We start from the raw sequence: 18641 nt of genomic DNA on the forward strand, positions 1-18641 counted from the left end.
TACTTTAGATGCACACTCACTTGTGAAGTCACTATTATTGGTGTAGGCCGTCTACCTATAATAATAGGTTGCTGGACACTACTCATAAGGCCAAATGATAAATAATGATGATTTAAAATTGCAAGATGAAAATGGCCAAACAATCATAATCTAAGAATCTGCTCACCTGAAATTATTCGCGTAATCATACCAATATCACACACCTGCGTTAATTTATTTGACATGTATTCTATAAGGGAGGCATACTGAGACACAGGTCTCTTTTACAGATTGTATTACCGTGGACTATTTTATTTGGCGGACGTAGCCATTTCTAGGTCTCTACTGAGCACATTTCTGGTGTTCATGAATGCCCTCGCGGAGAAGCGCGATTCTGAACGGGGAGAAAGTGTAGCTATCTAGTACATAACTTTAAGCGCGAGTGATACCTTATTTCGTGTTTTCAGCAGTGTTTGTGTACTATACTCAAATTAATTTCTAATCGGCGGTGATATACTTGAATACCGTCTTGCGAAATCGCTTTTTATTTCAACCTACCGCTAAAATAAACTAGCTAACGTTAGCTTGCTAGATAACATGTCGGGAGGCGTCGTGCGAGGCCCCGCAGGAAATAACGATTGTCGAATTTATGTCGGAAATCTACCTCCTGATATTCGCACTAAAGATGTTGAGGACGTGTTCTACAAATACGGAGCTATTCGAGACATCGATTTGAAAAATCGGAGAGGGGGACCTCCCTTTGCCTTCATCGAATTTGAAGATCCCAGGTAGCTAACGTTAAAGGCTAGCTTGTTAACGTTAGAGCAGTGCACGATTTGCTATCTGCTCATGCGACAACGTGAATCTTCTCTGCACATGTTTCTACCGTAACTATCTATTTTCGTTTTAGGAATGTACAGTGACATCAATTGGCCTGATAGTTGCTTCTGTTTCGGCATTTACATGTTGTGAAGGTGTCTTTGTTTGTGGCTAACCGACCAAACTCCCAAGATTTATAATCGTAAACCGTGGAGTTAAGTTGGGCCGGTTAACTACTGGTAACATATAATATGCTAATGAGGCACACCGCAGAGTGCTGTGTGGACGATTGTTTAGCAATACTTTTCTATTATCACTTTTTCAGGGACGCAGACGATGCAGTGTACGGACGAGACGGCTATGACTACGACGGTTATCGGCTGCGAGTTGAATTCCCTCGGAGCGGAAGGGGTGGGGGAAGAGGCGGCTTTGGTGGTGGTGGTGGTGGCGGTGGTGGCGGGGGGGTTGGTGGCGCTCCTAGAGGCAGATACGGGCCGCCATCCAGACGCTCCGAGTATAGGGTCATTGTCTCAGGTGAGTCATGTAACTAGGGTGTTAATTAAGTAGGGTCAAAATGAAACCGCTTTTGGTATTATACTTTGTACTCAGTTTTATAGACATGCTTCTCAGGAACACTATTTTATGAGGTTAGGGATTTACAATGGCTGAGATCTCATTTACAAGTGATCGAAAAAAGGTTGTGGACTGGTCATTGTTAATCCCAAACCAATAATGGCCTCAAATCCATCTGTATGTAGTCTATATTTCAACAGGTTTTGCCCAATATCTCAAGGTAGGGTGGCCAAATGTAATGTCATTTTCAGTAGCGAGTGTCGACAGTGGTCTAAGCCACTGCACCTCATTGCTTGAGGTGTCACCACTGACACCATGGTTCGAATCCAGGCAGTATCACAACAGGCCGTGATTGTGCGCCGCCCCATAGGACTCCGAATTGGCCCAGCGTTGTCGGGTTTGGCCAGTGTAGGCCGTCATTGTAAATAAGAATTTAACTTGCCAAGTTAAATAAGGGTTAAATCAATAAATCAGAGTTGATTCAAATACAAGTAAAATGTATGAAATTAAAAACTGATATTATGCAAATGAGTCCATACACAATTACAGTGATTTAAGACTAAGTTAAGGTAGGGTGGTCATATTAACAAATCTTTGCTTTGTGTAAAAGTACGTTTGCACCAATTTCATATATTAGAATCAACTTTTAATACGACTTTGTGCAAAATAGGTACCTATTACGCAAATTACTATATGGAATGAAATTAAAAAACAGGATGGTAGGCCCATTCATTTAAAATAAGGTGGACATGTTGTTAACAGAGTACCAGTCAAAAGTTTGGACACACCTATTCATTCAAGGGGTTTCCTTTATTTGGACTATTTTCTACAATGTGGAATAATAGTGAAGACAAACTATTACATAACACAGAATCATGTAGTAACCAAAAAAGTGTTAAACAAATCAAAATATATTTTATGTTCTATAAAGTAGCCACCTTTTGCCTTGATGACAACTTTGCACACAATTGGCAATCTCTTCATGAGATAGTCACCTGGATTGGATTTCAATTAACATGTGTGCCTTTTTAAATGTTAATTTGTGGAATTTCTTTCCTCAATGTGTTTGAGCCAATCAGTTGTGTTGTGACAAGGTAGGGTTGGTATTAGAGGTCGACCGATTATGATTTTTCAACGCCGATACCGATTTTTATTGGATGCCCCCCCAAAAAAAAGCTGCTACCGATTAATCTGCCAATTTTTTTATATATTTGAAATAATGACAATTACAACCACACTGAGTGAACACTTTTGTTTTAACTTAATATAATTCATTGATCTTATTTAGGCTCAAATAAATAATGAAACTTGCTCAATTTGGTTTAAATAATACAAAAACAGTGTTGGAGAATGTACAAGTGCAATATGTGCCATGTAAAAATAAAAAGCTTAACATTTAAGTTCCTTGCTCAGAACATATGAAAGCTGGTTTTTCAATATTCCCAGTAAAGAAATGTTAGGTTGCAGTTATTATAGGTATAATGATGTGTTGACTATTTCTCTCTCTACCATTTGTATATCATATACCTTTGACTATTGGATGTTCTAGTAGGCACTTTAGTATTGCCAGCCTAATCTCAGGAGTTGATAGGCTTGAAGTCATAAACGGCGCTGTAATCAAGCATTGCTAAGAGCTGCTGGCAAACACAGTCAAGTTTGAATGAATGCTTACGAGCCTGCTGCTGCCTACCACCGCTCAGACTGCTCTATCAAATATCAAATCATAGACTTAATTATAATATAACAAACACAAATACGAGCCAATGGTCATTAATATGGAAACTCTCATTTAGAAAACAAAACGTTTATTCTTTCAGTGAAATATGGAACCGTTCAGTATTTTATCTAACGGGTGGTAACCCTAAGTCTATATATTGCTGTTACATTGCACAACCTTCAATGTTATGTCATAATTATGTAAAATTCTGGCAAATTAGTTTGGAACGAGCCAGGCGGCCCAAACTGTTGCATATACCCTGACTTCGTTTGGCGAAGTAAGCTGTGATTCGGTGATAAATTAACAGGCACCACATTGATTATATGCAACGCAGGACAAGCTAGTTAACTACACATGGTTGATGATATTACTAGGTTAACTAGTGATTGTGTGAAGATTGTTTTTTATAAGATAAGTTTAATGCTAGCTAGCAACTACCTTGGCTCCTTGCTACACTCGCGTAACAAGTGGTCAGCCTGCCAAGCAGTTTCCTCGTGGAATGCAATGTAATCGGCGTCCAAAAATGCAGATGACCAATTTTTTTTATTTTTATAAACTTGAAATTGGCCCTAATTAAATCGGTAAGGCCGATTAATTTTTAGACTTCTAGTTGTTATACAGAAGATAGCCCTATTTGGTAAAAGACAAGTCCATATTGTGGCAAGATAAGCTCAAATAAGCAAAGAGATACGACAGTCCATCATTATTGAAGACATGAAGGTCAGTCAATACCGAAAGGCTTCAAGTGCAGTCGCAAAAAAACATCAAGCGCTATGATTAAACTGGCTCATGAGGACCGCCACAGGAAAGGAAGACCCAAAGTTACCTCTGCTGCAGAGGATAAGTTCATTAGTTATCAGCTTCGGAAATCTGAAATTAACTGCACCTCAGATTGCATTCGACATAAATGCTTCAGAGTTCAAGTAACGCACGTCTCAACTGTTCAGAGGAGACTGCGAGAATCAGGCCTTCATTGTCGAATTGCTGCAAAGAAACCACCACTAAATGACAACGATAAGAATTGCTTGTGCCAAGAAACACAAGCAATTGACTTTAGAGAAATCTGTCCAAATGTAATATTTTTGGTTCCAACCAGCATTGTCTGTGAGGCGCAGAGTAGGTGAACAGATGATCTCCATCTAGTTTGCAGTTAGTCCCAGTATCATTTGTTTTTCAACTGGACAATGACCCAAAACACACACCTCCACGCTGTGTAAGGGTTATTTGACCAAGAAGGAGAGTGATGGAGTGCAGCATCAGGTGACCTGGCCTACACAATCACCCAACCTTAACCCAATTGGACAGCAGAGTGAAGGGAAAGTAGCCAACAAGTACTCGGCATATGTGGGAACTCCTTCGAGACTGCATTCCAGGTGAAGCTGGATGAGAGAATGCAAAGTGTGCAGAGCTGTCATCAAGGCAAAGGGTGGCTACTTTGAAGAATATGAAATATATTGATTTGTTTAACACCGTTTTGATTACTACATGATTCCATATGTGTTATTTCATAGTTTTGATATCTAAACTATTATTCTACAATGTAGAAAATAAACTCAGCAAAAAAAAGAAACTTCCCTTTTTCAGGGCCCTGTCTTTCAAAGATCATTTGTAAAAATCCAAATAACTTCACAGAAGCCCCCCCCCCCCCATTGTAAAGGGTTTGAACACTGTTTCTCATGCTTGTTCAGTGAACCATAAGCAATTAATGAATTTGCAGCTGTAGAACTGTCATTAAGACAATACCCGCTTACAGGTGGTAGGCAATTAAGGTCACAGTTAGGCCTCTTTAGTGTCCTAAGTTTTCATATCTACTGAAAAACACCAAAAGAAAGATGCCCAGGGTTCCTGCTCATCTGCGTTAACGTGCCTTAGGCATGCTGCAAGGGGGCGTGAGGACTGCAGATGTGGCCAGGGCAATAAATTGCAATGTCCTTACTGTGATACGCCTAAGACAGCACTACAGGGAGACAGGATGGACAGCTGATCATCCTCACAGTGGCAGACTACATGTAACAACACCTGCACAGGATCGGTACATCCAAACATCACACAGGTACAGGATGGCAATAACTGCCCGAGTTACACCAGGAACACACAATCCCTCCATCAGTGCTGAGAGAGGCTGGACTGAGGGCTTGTAGGCCTGTTGTCTGGTGAGGACCGGCCTTACATCACCGGCAACAACGTCGCTTATGGACACAAACCCATCGTTGCTGGATCAGACAGGACTGGCAAAGAGTGCTCTTCACTGACGAGCCACGGTTTTGTCTCATCGGGGGTGAGGGTCGGATTTGCAGTTATTGTCGAAGGAATGAGCGTTACACCAAGCCCTGTTCTCTGTAGCGGGATGAAGTTGGAGGGCATGTCATGGTCTGGGGTGGTGTGTCACAGCATCATCGGACTGCGCTTGTTTTCATTGCAGGCAATCTCAACACTGTGCGTTACAGGGAAGACATCCTCCTCACTCATATGGTGCCCTTCAGGTAGGCTCATCCTGACATGACCCTCCTGCATGACAATGCCACCAGCCATACTGCTTGTTCTGTGTGCGATTTCCTGCAAGACAGGAATGTCGGTTTTCTGCCATGGCCAGCCAAGAGCCCAGATCTGAATCCCTTGAGCACGCCTGGGACCTGTTGGATCAGAGGGCTAGGACCATTTCTGTTCGTCACATGTCTATGGAACTTGTTCAGTTTGTCTCAGTTGTTGAATCTTGTGTTCAAACAAATATTTACACATGTTAAGTTTTCTGAAAATAAATGCAGTTGACACAGAGGACGTTTCCTTTTTTGCTGAGTTTAGTAAAAAATAACGTTAGCTAGCTCAAGGGGTTAAGGTAAGGGTTAGCTAACATGCTAAGTGTACTGAAGAAATATATAAATGCAACTTCTATGATTTTACTAAGGTACAGTTCATATCAGGAAATAAGTCAATTTCAATAAATAAATTAGGCCCTAATCTATTGATTTCACATTATTGGGCAAAGACACAGCCATGGCTGGGCCTGGGAGGCCCACTCACTCCAAATGAGTTTTTCCCCTACAAAAGGGCTTTATTACAGACACACGTACTCTTCAGTTTCATCAGAGGTCCCGGTGGCTGATCTCAGATGGAGATAGCCCAGGAGGTCCTGGGCTAGCTTGTTTCCAGGTGGTCTGCCATGGTTAGTTCGGTTGAACATACTGCCAAATTCTCTAAAACAATGTTGGTGGCTTATGGTATAGAAATGAACATTAAATTATCTGGCAACAGCTCTGGTGGACATTCCTGCATTCAGCATGCCAATTGCACACTTCCTCAACATGAGACATCTGTGGCGTTGTGTGACAACTACATTTTAGTGGCCTTTTATTGTCCCATGGCACAAGGTGCACCTGTGTAATGACCATGCTGTTGAATCAGCTTGTTGATATGCCACACCTGTCAGGTGGATGGATTATCTTGGCAAAGGAGAAATGCTAATTAACAGGGATGTAAACACATTTGTGCACAATTTGAGAGAAATTAGCTTTTTGTTCATATGGAACATTTCTGGGATTTCTTATTTCAGATCATGAAACATGGGACCAACACTGCATGTTGTGTTTATTTTTGTTCAGTATAGTTATAAAGTAACTAGTTGCTAAAGTTGTCCTTGATGAGATTCGAAAATGCAACCTTTGGGTTGCTAGATGTTCACGTTATACGCCCACCCATCCACCCTAACCAACCACCCTCCTTTAAATGTAACATATCATACTAATTTGAGTGTCCTGGATTTACATTCACTATGTTAAGTCTAGTCTGAGACCATTGTGGAATGACTGAAGAGGAAGGAAAAACGTTTAACCTTAAATTGCAGTCCAAGGACGTCTGACTGTAAAACACCCTCAGGACATTCCCATACTTGTTAGCAATACAATGTCACATCAATCTTACTCTGGTAGTGAGTAATACCCATCGCAAAGAGCAAATATGAACGCTCAGATTGAGTTCCAGTTTTTTTTTTTAAATGCTGTCCCACAGAATTGAACGTTCTAAGCACAGCACTTACTTGACATTTGGGCTCATCATGTAAATATCAACTTCCACATTCATGTTTTCAAATTATTTCTATATTTTGATAACCACATTATTGAAATGAGTGACGATGTATTTGATTTATTGCAGTTTTGTAGAATTCTCACCTAGTGTCCATTGTTTGTTTTGTCACTTAACACCCTAGTGTAATGTGGGTTGGGTTTATATACATCATTGGTTGCACTACCGCACTGTGCAATTGGTAATTTACCAGTCTTTAATGTTTCAATGACACTGTGCTGGTGGTCTTCTCTATTTAACTAACAAATAGACTCCCTGGAGTGTTACTGCCAGATTAACCTACTGTAATGTAGCAGGTGTAAAAGAACCACCTGAAACTAGGTCCCCTGCTGTACTGAACGGCCAGTAGAAAAACTGTAGAGGTTTAGGGAATGCTGTCGACATGGCCACTGCCATTTAAAAACTCACCATACCCAGCAAACCTCAGTCTGTTCAAGAATGTAGCAAGCATTGAAGCGTACTGAAAGCACCTCCGCTCTTGACAAGAAGAAAAATAAACTGTCGGGAGGTTCTCTTCTGCACTGTTCAACCAATCCAGTAAATGTGGAGAAGTGGTCAAGATGGAGTGTCGCGTCGTGTCACAGGTGCACTTTCCATTTCCCCTGAAAACCAGAACATCCAGTTGTTGGGGACTCTGCAGAGGCTACTGTCTAATTGGCTAGTTCCTTTTTCACCAGACAGAAGCACTGGTCTTTTTTGGTCGGCTAAGTAGTGATATCCATTCCTTCCACATTAGTTCATTGTTTTTGGTTGTGTAGAACCAGCCTGGTTTAGTTGGTCTGTGCACATTCTGAATTATATTGCTATGCCACAGATCTATTGAGCAAGTTTGTACCATTTCAGTAAAGTGTTGAAAGTAATCACTTTGAGTAAAACATCTAATTTATTTGCTCTTCTCTTCAAAGGGCTTCCCCAGAGTGGCAGCTGGCAGGACCTCAAGGATCACATGCGTGAGGCTGGGGATGTATGTTATGCTGACGTTTTCAGAGATGGAACTGGGGTTGTGGAGTTTGTGCGCAAAGAAGACATGACCTACGCTGTTCGAAAGCTGGATAACACCAAATTCCGATCACACGAGGTATGCTTTTAGGTTTTATTGGATTTGATTATAAGGATAGGATGATATTTTCATTAAAGGTAAGTAAAGTGACTACCAACACCATTGAATCTTTCCCCTCAACCTCTCCCCATTTTCAGTGACTACTTGTGCAGCCTTTCAAGAACTTAAGGCTTGTTTTGATGCAATGGAAGGAACCGTTTTGAGGTGGAAATGCTTTTTGTTTCAACGTCTAGTTCTTTTTGTGTGTCTACCAGGGAGAGACCGCATACGTTCGCGTGAAAGTAGATGGTCCCCGCAGCCCGAGCTATGGAAGATCCCGTTCCAGGAGCCGCAGTCGAAGCAGGAGCCGCAGCGCAGCCAGTCGCAGCCGCAGCAACTCTCGCGGTGGTGGTACCCGTGGTGGCAGAGGATCTCCTCGCTACTCTCCACGCCATAGCCGCTCTCGCTCCCGTTCCTAAACTCTGTTGCCATTTTGGTGGATCCCCTGTTAGCAGTTCCTCTTTCCACTTGTTTTTACCTCCTTTTGAGTTTCAGAAGTCAACTATAGATTTTAATTTTTGCATTCCATCTCCTGATGTCCTAGTGGAAGGTCTTGGTATGTAGGTGTATCCCCTCCTGTCACCTTTCCTCCCTAACCCTCCCTACTTTAGTCCTTTTGTTTTGATCTCCTTTCTCAATTCATTTTAATTGACCTGTTGTCTTTCCTCCAAAAATGTTGCAACATTTGAAAACCTATTGCTCTGAACTTCAAAAATGTTGATCTTATTAACAAGTTCAATGTTTTTGTAAGTGTTGGAAAATGTATGTACTTTTTCATGAGATGGCGGGAGTCTCATTGCTAAACTGTATTTTACCCTTGTGTCTTCCTTTAGACATCTGAAGATAAGGATTAAAGAGTGATTTGGAATAAAAGTTGTGGAGCACATTTCATTTGTTTGATCAGGATAGGACATCTTAAGAGGAGTCAGGTCGAGGCAATGGTATGCTTTAGTATTGATTATTTGCATCTATTGATAAAGTCGTTGCTACAAGGATGCATGATTGTTTCTTGAATGTAGCACAATTTTCTATCATATCTATATCTGCCCTATCTATTGTTTGGCAACCTTTTTAGCACTGAAACAGTGTATGTCTTTGGTTTTGTGCCAGGACAAAGGTCCTTAATGTACCTTTTTAACTTTAATGCTACATAAGAACCATTTATCTTTTTTATTTTTTTATAGATGCTGTTTTAATATTAGACAGGGGCTCTGGGCTTGTTTCAGCTTAAACATTGAAGCATATTAGACATTTTCTAAAGTATTAATTTGATGGTTTGGGTGCTCACTGACATTTTCAAATTGATCTTTAGTAGTGACATGTCATGAGTGCACAAAATAAGAAGTGGGCTGGGCCCAAATCAGACATGATTCTAATGGTTTCCCTCTGATTTTTTTTTTCCTGGTATTTCAAGGTTTTGATTGGAGGAGTGGCTCAGTGGATCCCAATCCTTGGAGCCGGATCAGAGGAGCATTTAGGGAAGGGATAGGCAAGGATGGATGCTTGGAGCCGGATCAGAGGAGCGTTTAGGGAAGGGATAGGCAAGAATGGATGCTTGGAGCGGGATCCATTTTCCAGGAATCAAATCAATTGAACTTATTAAGGAATCCTAGATGCAACTTTTTGAATGGCCCAGTTTATTTCAATTTTTGAGCGGTAAATATGCACAGAGTCAAAGGATATGGATAAGGATTATTTACGTTTTTGGAGTAAGAAAAGGAAACTGAGGACCAGGAAGTTGGATCAAAGAATGGAAGGAGACGTAGGAGTCTGGTAAATAAGGGATTAAAATTTGTGATGGTTGGGGATTATTTAGTATAGTTAGTCTGTCTTTCTTAAATTTAATTTACTCTTTTAGTTTAGCATTTTCAATAAAATCCTGAAAAGACGTACCTGTTTTTTAGTTTGTTTTTCTTTTGAATTAATGTAAAATATGAACTTAATGGCCCTATGATTTAATTAGAGGCCAAATTGTAGAATATCCCAGTAGACCATCTACTCTAATGTATTACATTATACATCATGGGGCGGTGTCCCGGACACAGATTAATCTTAGTCCTGGACTAAAGTTACACTGAAAAAGTAAAAATGCAACATGTGAAGTGTTGGTTTCATGAAGATCCCAGAAATGTTACATACACAAAAAGCCTATTTCTCCTAAATGTTGTGCTCAAATGTATTTACATCCCTGTTAGCATTTCTCATTTGCCAAGATCATCCATTTGAAAGATGTGGCATATCAAGAAGCTGATTTAAACTGCATGATCACGCAGCTGCACTGTATGCTGGGGACAATAAAAGGCCACTCTAAAATGTGCAGTTTTGTCACAACACAATGCCACAGATGTCTCAAGTTTTGAAGGAGCGTGCAATTGGAATGCTGACTGCAGGAATGTCCACGAGAGCGGTTGCCAAAGAATGTAATGTTAATTTCTCTACCATAAACTGCCATCCGTGTTTTAGAGAATCTGTCAGTACATCGAACCTGCCTTGTGTATGGCGTCGAGTGGGCGAGCAGTTTGCTCATGTCAACGTTGTGAACAGCTTGCCCCATGTTGGCCGTGGGGTTATAGTGTGGGTATGCATCATAAGCTACGGAAAATGAACACAATTGCATTTTATCAATGGCAATTTGAATGAACAGAGATGCCGTGACTAGATCCTGAAGCCCATTTTGCCGTTCATCCGCCGCCATCACCTCATGTTTCAGCATAAATATGCACTGCCCCATGTCGCAAGGATCTTTACACAATTCCTGGAAGTTAAATGTCCCAGTTATCCCATGGCCTGCATACTCACCAGACATGTCACTGAGCATATTTGGCATGCTCTGGATTGAGGTATATGAGAGCGTGTTCCAGTTCCCGCCAATATCTATCAACTTCGCACAGCCTCTGAAGAGGAGTGGGAGAACATTCCACACGCCACTATCAGCAGCCTGATCAATTCTATGCAAAGGAAATGTTGCGCTGCATGAGGCAAATGGTGGTCACACCAGATATGGACTTTTTGATCCACAGCCCTACCTTTTAAGGTATCTGTGACCATATGCGTGTCTGTATTATCAGTCATGTGAAATACATAGATTAGGGCCTAATGAATTCATTTAAATTGACTGATTTCATTATGAACTCAGTAAAATCTTAGCAATTGTTGCATGTGTTCACATTTTTGTTCAGTATATTTCAATGGAGATTCTGAATTGACCACACCTTTTAGACCAGGACTAGGCTTAATCAGGAAACTGACCTCATGGGTTGCATGAAATAACTGAATATAAACTTGTCAATAAGTGATAAAACTACCTGTTTATGAGTTGTATGCATTAGTAAGGAAATGTAAAATATTCAGGAAAATTTCATTTCAAGCAAATGTGCTTACGTGAAAAGTATGGGCATGGATCAGAAAACCAGTCAGTCTCTGGGATCCTGAGTGGCGCAGCGGTCTAAGGCACTGCATCTCAGTACTTGAGGTCTCACCACAGACACCTTGGTTCGAATCCAGGCTGTATTGCAACCGGCTGTGATTGGGAGTCCCATAGGACGGCGCACAATTGACCCAGTGTTGTCCGTGTTAGGCCATTATAGGCCGTCATTGTAAATAAGAATGTTTTCTTAACTGCCTTGCCTACTAGTTAAATAAAGGTTAATAAAAATAAAAAATAGAGTTGATCCGGCTGTTGATTGTGGCCTGTGGAATGTTGTTCCACTCTTCAATGGCTGCGAAATTGCTGGATATTGGCGGAAACTGGAATACTGTCATACACGTCAACACAGAGCATCCCAAACATGCTTGATGTCTGTTGAGTATGCAGACCATGGAAGAACCAAAACATTTCCAACTTTCAGGAATTGTGTACAGATCCTTAAAACATGGGGTTGTGCATTGTCATGCTGAAACATGAGGTGATGGCGATGGATGCATGGTATGACAATGGGTCTCAGGATCTTGTCACCATCTCTGTGCATACAAATTGCCATCAATAAAATGTAATTGTGTTGTCCATAGCTTATGTCTGCCCATACCACAACTCCATGGGGCACTCTGTTCACAACGTTGGTGTCATCAAACCGCTCGTCCACACAACGCCATACACATGGTCTGCGGTTATGAGGCTGGTTGGAAGTACTGCCAAATTCTCTAAAACAAATTAATATTACATTCTCTTGCAATAGCTCTGGTGGACATTACTGCAGTCAGCATGCCAATTGCATGCTCCTTGAAAAACATGAGTTGTCTGTGGCATTGTGTTGTGACAAAACTGCACATTTTAGAGTGGCCTTTTATTGTCCCCATCACAAGGTGTACCTGTGTAATGATCATGCTGTTTAAAAACGTATTGAAATGCCACACCTGTCACATGGATGGATAATCTTGGTAACGGAGAAATGCTCACTACTAGGGATGTAAACAAATTAGAGAAATAAGCTTTTTGTGAGTATTGAACATTTCTGGGATCTTTTTTATTTCAGCTCATGAAAAATGGTACCAACACTTAACATGCTGCGTTTATATTTTTGTTCAGTGTACATCTTACACAGACAATATAAAGTCCAGTAGAAACATGGATTGTATTTCTATGATAAGACAACAATGTAATAATATAGCCTAGATAATGTGATATCAATTTGTAAGTCGCTCTGGATAAGAGCGTCTGCTAAATGACTTAAATGTAAATGTAAATGTATATCACGCATACATTAATTGATGCTGCTAAACAATAAGATTACACATTGAGCATAAATACTCGGTACACCTGAGTTTGCCAGGGGATCTTAACTACCTACCTCACCATGTAGCGTCAACGATGCATTGTGGGATGAAATAAGATGCTGGCAGAGAGGAGCTGGTAGAAAATGCTCGCAACACAAGAAGAGGTGGCAGCACAGCCAATCGCAGTGTAAGTGGCGTAGGGCAGCGTGTTAGGGCGGGGGAGGTATTTTGCAGGGCAGTTTCCCACATTTGCTTTGACTAAAGCTTATAAAAATTATTTGTCGCAGCACGATCTAGCAAGTAAATTAAGCTTTATATCCGTCAAGGTGGGTTACCTGATCGCGACGTGGAAAGAAGCTTCATCTCCTACACAAGGTGAGTGACAACGTTTATTTAGTAGCCTACACGCACTCACACTTGACTCGCATGGATGGTGGTGATTCAGTTTTTTTTTTTTTAATATTGAATCGAAGTTTCTCATACAAGGTAGTGTACTTTTACTATTTTTGATTTAAATCGTAAAGATGAGTCTATGAACTAATGCGCAGTCGCTACCACCTGCAGGGTATTGGCACGAATCAGATCTCCCTCAGACCTGTTCAATCGTCCATAATCTAAAGGATTTGTGTAGAAATTTAACGACTAACTAATGTATATTGATGTTTGCACTAGACTAGAACTGCATCACCCAAATGATGACCAATTCCAAATTGTATTAATCTAATGTCGCCATGTGATTTTTGCCTTGTAATTTAATTCGACCTGTATCGAGTTTCTCCGTAGCCTATTCGTATTGTACCTAACCTACACAGGGTCGTTGTCATAACGTAATCTTGTGTCGAAATACAAAGTAGCCCACCCAGTACATTCGTATACATTAATAGTTTGCCACATTGTATCAGTACTTAATTGGCTTGTCCTTTGGTTTTCACAGTAAACAAGACTTAGTTAACGGTGAAGATCAAAGGGCAAGCGATCTTTAAATAAATAAAAAACATTTTTATTTAACTAGGCAAGTCAGTTAAGAACGTTCTTATTAACAATGACGGTCTAGGAACGGTGGGTTAACTGCCTTGTTCAGTGGCAGAATGACATCTTTACCTTGTCAGCTCTGGGACTCAATCCAGCAACCTTTCGGTTACTGGCCCAACGCTCTGACCATTAGGCTACTTGCCGCCCCATAGTTGCAGGAGTTGCCTGTGAATTCAGGCTTTATCACTTCACTAGACTTGTAATTTTGTATCTATAGTGACAACGTTAGTTGTGACGTTTTGTTCTTGTTTGCAGGCATCATGACTGACAGGAAGGCAGTAATCAAGAATGCTGACATGTCAGAGGACATGCAGCAGGATGCAGTGGACTGTGCTACCCAGGCCATGGAGAAGTACAATATAGAGAAGGACATTGCAGCCTACATAAAGAAGGTGAGATGTGAATACTGTAGAATCAACCCAGTCAGGCCTGCTGCCTTTGGCCTGTGTATTCCAATTGTCTTCCATGGTGCAAGCTGTTTAAAATATGACATGGGCTGCATGAGGTCATTTTCTTCCTCATGTAGTCATGGATTACTTAAGCCCTGTTTTTGTTTTTTTATAAATCCCTATAGGAATTTGACAAGAAGTATAACCCAACATGGCATTGCATTGTTGGGAGGAACTTCGGCAGCTACGTCACTCATGAGACAAAGCATTTCATCTACTTCTACTTAGGGCAGGTGGCCATCCTCCTCTTCAAGTCTGGCTGAGTTCTGTGAGGCCTGGAGTGCCTCTCCTCCCAACCTGGACTGTAATGCACTGGTGGCTGATGTCACAACTTCCCACACACTTCAAATATTAAAATGAAAACATACCATGATGATACACAACTGGCTGTGCGCAACTGCATGGACTAAGATGTACCATATTTAATGTGTATATGTTACAGTACAAATACTACTTTCACTAGTTGCCATAAAATGCAACGAAGAGATTTTTGTTAATGCTGTTCTACATTTTGTTATACTTAAGTTGTAAATGCTTTAACAGTGGCCTTTGATTGTATAATAAAGGAAAGCTAGAGAATGTAGTCGTGCATCTGCTTTACCCCAGAGAGCTGTTTTGCTTTGTGACTCCTGTGCTACTGTTTGAATGTGCTGAGTTGCTCTAGACCTTGAACTACTACAGCAGTTTGTAATGCCTGTATCTTACCAAAGGTACAAGTGAGACTAGCACAATCTATTTGGACACATCTTCCCAGATTTGCAATTGCTTTTATCGATCCCATTTCCCAGTCATATCTCATAGGTGTAATGTCTCATTTGGCATAGTGAGGGTGTTGGCAATGTCCTATTGCTAATTGAGTTCCTATGTTAACATGCAGATGTTTTTAGAATGGTGGCTTGGAGGTTCCATTTGCGGACACCATCCATACTTGAACCTATTCTGGCTGTGCAACAAAGGACTCAATGTTGGCATTCAGGTCCTTTTGTACACTTGCATATCTTAGTGACTTAACTGTCTGCTTTGTTGGTAGTTTCAAGTCTGTCTATGGTTTGATGCACATTTCTATATGATTTGCACAGACATACCTCTTCTCTCTGCATGGGAGTACAACTGCACTTCACTGAAGGAATAATTGGGTTTTTGGCAATGAGGCCCTTTATCTACTTCCTCAGCCGACTGTAAGGAATCCTTTGAACAAGTATGAAGGAAGTTGGAGATCGTTTGGCAAATGCTAATTAGTGTTGGCGCAATCAATGGACGTTGCTAGTAAATACCATGTACTTCCAAACATTGCTTCAACGCATCTAAACGACATGAGTTCTGACTCCAGGGAATTAAATGAAGGGCCTCATTGCCAAAATCCCAAAGTATCCCTTTAAAGGGGTAAAGGTGCCCAGTAAAGTTGAACTTTAATTTAGTCAATAAAATGTTTAATCAAGTCACTGTTTTTGTCGTCTGTTCACTTTCAGCAGTAATAATTTAACCATGTCTTTGACGATACATTAGAATGTGTAGTCATTGCTGCAAAACCACGGGGGGTTGAACCCACCACACATTCTTTGGGCTATTGGCCATTAGATTTCAGTATGGTTGCTACACCCCAAAACAGGAATAATGTAACTGATCAAGACAGGTATTGGCTGGCAAATGAATTAACCACGGTGGTAGCATGTGTGCTTCTCTGGAGTACTCTTCAGTACTGAAGTGTGAACACTGTGTTGAACCCTAATAACCTGAGTATAGTTTATTTCTGCAACTGAGCAGTAATATTGATAATGGGGCCTAATGATGATCTTAGTCATGCTTTTGCAACCAATTGGCAGTATATGTTACCCTTCCTAGTTCAGAAGACACTAGTCCTGCATAGAGGTCAATTGCAGGCAAGGCTACAGAGGAGGAAGACCAAGTGAAGGACAAGTGACTAAATTATTTGTGGGGACAGACTGTGGCCAGTGGATGTGATCTCACCACAAATACTACTCTAGACCTTGCAGGGAAACGTGCACTGACAATCAATGTTCTTGTTTTTTAATGGATTACAGACATGCATGTGGTTACTATGAAAACAAGGTGCCTTTTGTTTCTCAGCATGGTAACTATTCTTGTCCAGCTGCCTATACTGTACACTGCACCTCAATGTGTGGTCCGTTACCTGACGGCCAGGTGAGGGAAGCATTCAGTAAGGATCTCTTCTTCCACTGCTAATCTATCCAAGGCTTGAATAACAAAAGAGCTAGACAATGGATGAGATACATTGAGTACATTGAAGTGGGTTGCAACAGACTCAATAGACTCCCCACCCCCCAGCTGCACGTTTAGTTTTTTTGCCCTGGATATTTGAATCAGCTGTGTAGTGCTAGGGCAAAAACCAAAACACGCACCCAGGAGAGACCCCAGGACTGAGTTTGGGAAACTCTGCTCTAGATAGTTCTGTCATTCAGCAATGAACTGTTGGACAGTCACAGTCACTTTGTAATGTAGTGTGTGTAGATGTGTTTTCCTGATTATAGAAACTCATTCAGATGAATACATTGTAAATATTCAAGGAACAGTCCTGAAAAGCAGAGAGCCGATAAAGCTAGTTATTCATCAAATGTTTTAAGAACTGCCATATCATATTGCCATATGCAATATCTAACCTGTTGCCTAGTCACTTTATCCCTACCTATATGTACATATACTGTATATCTCAACTACCTCTTAACCCTCCACATCGACTTGCTACTGCTACCCCATGTACAGTATATAGCCAAGTTATCGTTACTCATTGTGTATTTAGTACTCGTGTACAATCTTTTGGGGATAATTTTTGTATTTTTCTCTACATTGTTGAGAAGGGCTCGTAAGTAAACATTTCACTATATGTCTACATCTGTTTACGAAGCATGTGACAAATACAATTTGATTTGATGCCACGTGATATGGGTAAGATATATGTGAAATTATTCTCATACAGATTATATAGTTAAAGTCTGTTAAAGCTGTAAACATGCTAATGTCCTTGTTCCCAGGCTGCTTGTTATGATGTACTGCACACTATGCTCCCTTCTGATGACCGCTCTTACCCCACTCAATGTCCCTGCCACTGGGCACTGACTCATCATCGTGTGTGACTGTGTGTTCCTTTTTGCCTTCTTATATGGACTTGAGTGTTGTGTTACAATGGTGTGGCCTGTTTATTAGGTACACCACGTCGTTCACAAAAATTGTTTTCTTTTACAGACTATTTTTTATTTAACCCTTATTTTACCAGATAAGTTGACTGAGAACACATTCTCATTGACAGCAGTGACATGGGGAATAGTTACAGGGGAGAGGAGGGGAAATTAATGAGCCAATTGTAACTCAATTGAACTCAATGAATGAGCCACAATCAGTCATGTGGCTGTGGCTTTCTATATAAAGCAGGCAGACAGGCGTTGAGTCATTCAGTTACTGTTTCATTCAATGTTAGAATGGGCAAAACGGCTTCCCGAGTGGTGCAGCGGTCTAAGGCACTGCATCACAGTGCTAGAGGCATCACTACAGACCCGGGTTTGATCCCAGGCTCTGAGAGACCCATGAGGCAGTGTACAATTGGCCCAGCGTCGTCTGGGTTATAGGGAAGGGTTTGGCTGGCCGGTATATCCTTGTCCCATTGTGCTCTAGCGACTCCTTGTGGCGGACCTGGCTCATACACGCTGACTTCGGTCGGCTGTTGTACTGTGTTTCCTCCGACACACTGCTGTGGCTGGGTTCCGGGTTAAGCGAGAAGTGTGTCAAGAAGCAGAGTGGCTTGGTAGGATCGTGTTTCAGAGGACACGTGGCTCTCGACCTTCGCGTCTCCCAAGTCTGTACGGGAGTTGCAAGACTGTAATTACCAATTGGATACTACTAAATTGGGGAGAAAAAGGGGTAAGAAATAAAGAATGGGCAAAACGAGTGACCAAAGCAACCAGGCGCGCCGTTTCCAATATTTCGGGAAATGACAGCCTCCTGGGCTCTTCACGCATGAAAGTGATTAGGGTTTACAGAGAATGGTGCAACAAACAAAAAACATCCAGTCAGCAGCAGTCCTGTGGGAGAAAACAGCTTGTCAATGAGTATTGAAGGAGAATGGAAAAAATTGTGCAAGCTAAAGGGCAGGCCACAAACAGGCATATAACGGTACAACAGTAGTGTGCAGAACGGCATCTTGGAA

General features: G+C 41.2%; 2 protein-coding genes across 5 annotated transcripts; both read left to right on the plus strand.

Annotated features, from left to right (window-relative positions):
- Positions 1 to 263: 263 nt before the first annotated feature.
- LOC118364228 (serine/arginine-rich splicing factor 1B) lies at positions 264 to 9153 on the plus strand. The gene is made up of 4 exons (XM_035745623.2): positions 264 to 767; positions 1124 to 1332; positions 8074 to 8246; positions 8483 to 9153. The coding sequence occupies exons 1-4, from the start codon at positions 577 to 579 to the stop codon at positions 8684 to 8686; spliced, it is 777 nt and encodes a 258-aa protein (XP_035601516.1). The 5' UTR covers positions 264 to 576; the 3' UTR covers positions 8687 to 9153.
- A 671-nt stretch (positions 9154 to 9824) lies between these two features.
- On the plus strand, positions 9825 to 15899 carry LOC118364287 (dynein light chain 2, cytoplasmic). 4 transcript variants are annotated; one of them, XM_035745903.2, is made up of 5 exons: positions 9825 to 10040; positions 13307 to 13355; positions 13915 to 13948; positions 14268 to 14404; positions 14587 to 15899. In XM_035745903.2, the coding sequence occupies exons 4-5, from the start codon at positions 14273 to 14275 to the stop codon at positions 14722 to 14724; spliced, it is 270 nt and encodes an 89-aa protein (XP_035601796.1). In that variant the 5' UTR covers positions 9825 to 10040; positions 13307 to 13355; positions 13915 to 13948; positions 14268 to 14272; the 3' UTR covers positions 14725 to 15899. The 4 variants fall into 4 exon arrangements, with proteins under 4 accessions (XP_035601796.1, XP_035601878.1, XP_035601637.1 ...); XM_035745985.2 differs by lacking the exon at positions 13915 to 13948; XM_035745744.2 differs by lacking the exon at positions 9825 to 10040 and having other exon boundaries at positions 13175 to 13355.
- The last annotated feature ends 2742 nt before the right edge of the window (positions 15900 to 18641 follow it).

This window comes from Oncorhynchus keta, chromosome 1 (genome assembly GCF_023373465.1).
Source record: "Oncorhynchus keta strain PuntledgeMale-10-30-2019 chromosome 1, Oket_V2, whole genome shotgun sequence".
Taxonomy (NCBI): domain Eukaryota; kingdom Metazoa; phylum Chordata; class Actinopteri; order Salmoniformes; family Salmonidae; genus Oncorhynchus; species Oncorhynchus keta.